At 32.6% G+C, this 6,370-nt stretch overlaps 1 protein-coding gene across 1 annotated transcript; it reads left to right on the top strand.

Moving 5' to 3' along the window:
* The first annotated feature begins 203 nt into the window (after window positions 1–203).
* LOC116347262 lies at window positions 204–5,676 on the top strand. Its single transcript, XM_031777800.1, has 6 exons — window positions 204–362; window positions 452–618; window positions 696–801; window positions 2,660–2,722; window positions 2,940–3,121; window positions 5,437–5,676. The coding sequence occupies exons 1-6, from the start codon at window positions 235–237 to the stop codon at window positions 5,529–5,531; spliced, it is 741 nt and encodes a 246-aa protein (XP_031633660.1). The 5' UTR covers window positions 204–234; the 3' UTR covers window positions 5,532–5,676.
* Window positions 5,677–6,370: the final 694 nt, after the last annotated feature.

Raw genomic sequence — 6,370 nt, 5'->3', positions numbered from 1 at the left:
AAACTCTTTCTCGGTAATAATATGCAAATTAGAGATGAGTAGTAGCAATTTCGATGGCCATGAGTTCAGCTGTAGTTCAATCACATGATATGGAATTGTTGACAAAAACCAGTTCGTTGAATTATTAACTTTAAAGCCGGTTGTAAAACGACTTAAATTCGATTTTTTCTCAACGAAACGTTTCACTTTAAGATTTCATTTCGTTCCGTGATTTCAAATCGAAAAGGTCGCATCATGTTCAAGTTAAAGTGTATTTGTTTGTTGGTCATATTTGCTGTAGCTTTTGGTAATAATTTTACAGAAAAAAAGAAATTTTTTCATTTCATAAGAACACAACATGGAATACCCGATTTTAAATTTGAGTGAGTTTATTATCAATTTTTTTTTTGTGTGATCAAGTGAAGTTTAATTTTATTGAACGAAACGTAATTAAATCAATGCTGTTCTGTAGATATGTGACGGATAATGGTCAACAAATAAGTGGCAAAGCTGTTGCTGTTAGTCGATCCGAACCAAGCCTCTATATGATGCAAGGTCGTGATGCTCCATATTATTGGGTTAAATTCACAGAAAACGAACTGAATAATGAAGATGATTTTGATAAAATCGTTCGATCGGGTGAATATACATTTTGGCTTAAAATGATTTATACTGTGTTTTTTTTTGACATGTGTTTGGCACATTTAAATTTACAGTAAAACTGGTTCGCAGCGGTGATGTGGTGGCGCAATTAAAAGACGATTTTGTTTCTTATGAAATTCACAGTAACGGTCAATTGACTGGAGGAAAATATGAAGCAGAGTTAGTATGAATTTCAGATTTTTTTATTTCAAATATTTAATATATTTGTTTAATTACTTTCAACACGGGCTAGTGAGTTAAATAATTTTGTATGAATTTGAAACAGTGTGCTGAACGCTTCAAGATCCATGTAATGCGGTGTAATGAAAAAAATGTCGTCGGATGATTTGTTGATGTTGTATTGAGCAACACATACAATATTCGCGAACGTATAGCACTAGTATTTACGATATTTCCATACACAATTGAACATTACGGATATAATATACATATACTAAATGGAGGGAATGTCTGTTTGAATACATAACAATATATAGCATCAGTTTACCCTTTGTTATGTATTCAAACAGATACATTTCCCATAAAGTTTATATTATTTCCGTAGGGCGTCACCATCTTTGCACATAAAACTCGAAAATCTTCCTGCGCAAGCACGATGACCGGTCATATTTTCCCCGGTTACAATTTCTCCCATACAAATCTAATGGAGAATTTATGTTCGAAATATCGAAGAAAATAATTCCTTTTAATATTTGGTCATATTTTCCCCAAAAAAATATTTTATTTTTGGGAAATTATGGCCAAAAATCCAAAGAACCTATTTTCAGTTCGATTTGGACACTATTTGCCGCGGAAAATATTACGAAACTGGTGGAGGATTTATATCCAAAACTGAATGGATACAATTTCCCCATACATTTTTTTCAACAAATTGAAGAAATTGTGGCCAAAATTCGAAAAAATTTCCCAATTTAAAATGATTTTTATTTGGTACACGCAGCACACAGTCTATGTAAAGAGATAGAGACACACACACGCAGAATATTCGATTGGTTCTGAACATTAAATCGCAATTACTATGCTTATATTTTGCCTTTGTTCTTATCGATTTTGAAGAAGTGATATGGAATGAGAAATGTGACGATAACTTCATCTGGGCTTTCAGTGAATGAACCAATATTACTTTTTTCCACAAAAATTCCATTAAAATGCGCAGTGGAATACCGTTACCCACAGTGCGACGTAGTTTCTTATTATTATGTTTGATAATGAATAAACATTTTACAATGGATCTAAAGTAGATGCAGGCATGGAACTTTTTCACACCCAGCTTGCATTTCATATATCAATGAATGTTATTTTTGGCCTTATTTCTTGGTTGAGCCTTTCGGCTATTTAAATTTATCAAATATAATACAATATTTTATATATTTGTAATTTTTGTATTTAAATGAATTGAACCGCCTAGAATAAATCAGCATTACTAGATAAATGTCTTCAAATGCGTTACTGAAAAAAGTCAGTCAGCAAAAGCGTGACATCGTCCATATATTTTATAACGCTTTTGCTGACTGACTTTTTTCAGTAACGCATTTGAAGACATTTATCTAGTAATGTTGATTTATTCTAAGTGATTCAATTAATTAAGAAAACGGAAAAAGAAAAGAAAAAAATTCATTGAATCCTTGCATAAACACTTTGAATAATATCATTTGGATAATAAAGCACGATGTAAAACTTATTATACAGCGATCAAAGAGACAAAAACGGTATCTCCGAAAAATGAAACTTAATTTTAATTAATCCTTGAATTTTCGATTTTGTACACTGCTTTAATTTAATACCCGACTTATTGACAGTTGATTGGCAACATTGCTTTTTTACTGATTTGATTGCAGTTGGCAAAACTTATCTCATATTTTAAGATTTTATTGAAACGTCAATAAGTCGGGTATTAAATGAAAGCAGTGAACAAATTGTTTCGAACACCGCCTGTTTCACTTACCTTAGTATCAAGCAATCAAATTATTTGAAATGTTGAAAAAATATGTTTTAAATAATTTGTGTTCAATTTTAGTTGGGATTTGGATAACATTAGCTTTGAATTGGCTGACACACAAACAAGACAATTTTATTACGCGTAAGTGTTTGTATATCCTTCAAGCATTCGGAATAAGAAATACGTCAATGCGATTCATCGAATGATGCAAGCTGTCTTCGTGCATTCGGATCTGGCAGCGCACGAAGTGCGATGTTAATGCAAGCATCATTTGATGAGTCGCTTTGATGTATGTCATTCCGAATGCTAGGCCTTCTTTAGATGAAAGTTCATATTTTACAAGTTAATAAAATTCCAGAATTTCATCAAAGAATAATGGAAGAGAGTTTAGAGGCACAACATCTTATTTAAGTGATCCACATGTTCAAACCGTCTCTGTACCAGACCGTCATGAATGCTACGTGTATCAAGCTACTTTCACCGATAATGAACTTTCAGTTTTAGGAGGAACTATTTATAGATATGTTCAACAAAATTTGAGTAAGTTTTTGCTTGAAGATTATTTATTCGTTATAACCTGTCGTCTAGGTCCAGTTTTTATTATTAATTTCGCATGAAAAAAAGAAGAAAACAAAAGAATTAAAATTTAATTATTATATTAATTTCATGAAAATGATACCTTGGTCTGCATTTAGAATTAGACTTTTGTCTATAATAATTTGACTGATTACTGCCCATTGTATTCGCCCAAATCGTGGGCCAAATTCTTGGCTTCAGGCGACATAACTACCGGTCCGAGCTGTTTTGTATCGCCGGAATAAAATTATTTTAGCATTTACCTCATAGAACATATGCCATTGTGGCTTGTGCATTGGCACATTCATCGATGATTACGTGCGCGGATCAAATTTTCAGCCATGATCAAATCATGGTGGAAATTACGAGTCTGTATTTATATAATTCCGATAATTCTGGATAAATAAAATGAATGCCATCATATTGTTTGATGAAATGATATTTACTAGCGCCTTTTGTTGAATTTCATTGAAACTGTCATATAAGTTTCCAACTAAATTTCCGGCTATTTGAATATTTTCAACATGGCGTGAGAAAGGTGCGACTGAGTTGATTGAGTGGAATTTTTGATTTCTAACAATTTTACTCCATAGTTATTCTTTTTCCATAAAGTCTAAGACAAAATGTTGAATTCGGTATGAATAGCGATTCAATGTGAAAGAATGTGAAGGCGTTCCGCAAATTCTCGGAGTCGCTATAACGATTACTTTTGTAAATGTTTGCAATCACATCTACGCTAGTAGTATGTATTACACCTAGGTCGGCCATTTTGAAAAAGTTCATTCATACATTTGAATACAAATCATTTTCATTTATTTCACTGTCATAATTGTCACCTTCTTCAATTGAAATCACGGAGAACAATTCGTCGTTTTCACCATCCTATCGAAACAAAAATTCAAATAATATAGAAATAATTCGATATACTTGTTTCATTTTAAATTAAAAAAAAAATATTCTTTGCTTACAGTTGATTCCGTATCATTTTCATTTATTTCGTATGTCACTCCTGAATCAGAATCAATTTCATGGACCACATCATTTGCATGTAGGTTATTGGAGGAAATGGAGAAAATATTTTTTCCGTCTCCATTTGTTACATGGATTTCGTCATTCTATTCAAACAAATCATAAAAATTCAAGAATGAATATATATGACATAGAGAATAACAAATACACTTGAATACGATAACTGATTTGATCACACACAATCCACGTGCATTTCATTTATGTAAAAATGCAAGTTCATGCATACACATGTACATTTCAATATATGCAGTGTATGAGACAACCTGCCATTTTTGCGTTACATAATTTTTTTCGCTTGTATAACACGCTGGTGGTGGTTGTTCCGTAAAGAAGCGATGAGATTACTGCCTAAAATGATAAGAAAATAGAATTCACGTATAGTTGGCGCTACATTCTATGTAATAAGCGTATACTTTCCACTTAGTCCGTGGCAACGGAAAACAAGTTTGCATAGAATGCAGCGCCAACTATATGTATGGCGCCGTGGTGTCCACTGTCCATGTTTGGTTTGGAGATAATATTACGCCAGTGATGTTACTTACCAGTCGTTTTACTCATTACAAACGCAATCTTTCTGACCATGGTTTCATAACAATTTTTAATTTTAACGATGTTTGTTAATAATCGCTATTGGCATTAGTAAGTTGGATTTTTGCTGCTTGTTTCTCATTGAATGTTCGGATAAATCAGTTTAACTTACACAAAACCATGTTTTCAATCGAGTAATCCGAATGTTTGTATTTAAATTATTTCTCATTGATTGCAGAAATCGCAACCAATGTGTAATGAACCGAAATGCATTCAATGTAATTTGGACCTGATGAAATTTCAAATAAAAATTACATATGCTTTTTATCATAAAAAAACATTTATTGGTTTAAAATTTATTCATGAAAAAATACGATTTCTGGAATGAATAAGGAACAATTTATATAATAATTTGATAAATTTAATAATTCTGAAATCGGAATGTGCAAATGCATATGTTTTATGCACGTGCATCACTTTCTCTGGTATACTGTAGTAATTACTTTTGTCACTTTCAAGTCCAATTGAAAAGGCATTGATAACAGCGTCAGAAATAAGGAAATCCTTTTTTTAAACTGGAAGAGATTCCACATTTTTTTTATGGAATTGAATGTTGACGACTTAATTTTTCAGAATAGCGGATTATGCGGCTGACAGCTTAATTTCAGTGTAATTTAATACGCTTGATTAATTATTGTTTTAATTTTTATTTTGTGATTTAGAATGTTCACCTCCACAAGAATCGATTCCTCTAGTTACCCTAAAAGAAATTGACCCCAGCCTTCTCAGAAGCATAGTCGGTGCACAATCAGGATAAATGGAGCAAAAATACAATTTTTTAAATAGTCAAGTGAATTATTCTATAGTAAGTCATAAAAAGAATGAATTATTGAATACTTGGATTTGCATTGACATCAAAACTATTGTAATTTAAATAAAAAAAAATTAATGAATAAATCAAATTTGTTGGTTTTGTTTCTGCTTTGTACATGTGGTTACGTAGCGTACACATTAGGGTGGAACATTTTTTTGAATTTCGAGGCATATCTTGATGGCCACTTGAGAAAACATGTCTTATAGTCTCCAGATTCAAGATATGAAGGAATTTTCAACTTGCGGTTCCATATAAGCAGTGACCGGTTCGCGCATATTTCTATGCTTGCCTAAATACGCTAGGTAGCATAGATATGCCAAGCATAGCCGCAAACGCAACCGACGCATCGCCGTTCACTCTATATGAACAATACACATGTTCGTTTATGCAGACGACCGTGCGCATACAATATAGCTCGAATCGAATGGCGACGGGTGCGTTGCGGCTTGCTTAGCATAGCTATCAGGCATAGAAATATGCGCGAAACGGTCACTGCATATAAGACAGCGACTTGACAGGAAAGGAGGTACATTTTACTGTTTTACTGTAATTTCAACCAAAAATAAAGGTGCCTCCCATTTAAAAATTTATTTTTTTCTCAAAAACAAAAAATTGAAAGCGGAACTACATTATGAAACTTGGTGATATTACTTATTTTGGTCAGAAAATAAGATTCACAAGTTTTCATGGTGATTGGGTCACTGCAATTTTTCATGATTTTCCAGTAAAATGTACCTCTTTTCCTTTCAAGTCGCTGTCTTATATGGAACCGCAAGTTGAAA

This window comes from Contarinia nasturtii, unplaced genomic scaffold (assembly GCF_009176525.2).
Source record: "Contarinia nasturtii isolate CC-2019 unplaced genomic scaffold, AAFC_CNas_1.1 Cnas_scaffold_1764, whole genome shotgun sequence".
Taxonomy (NCBI): domain Eukaryota; kingdom Metazoa; phylum Arthropoda; class Insecta; order Diptera; family Cecidomyiidae; genus Contarinia; species Contarinia nasturtii.
This window is presented reverse-complemented; position numbering and strand designations above follow the sequence as displayed.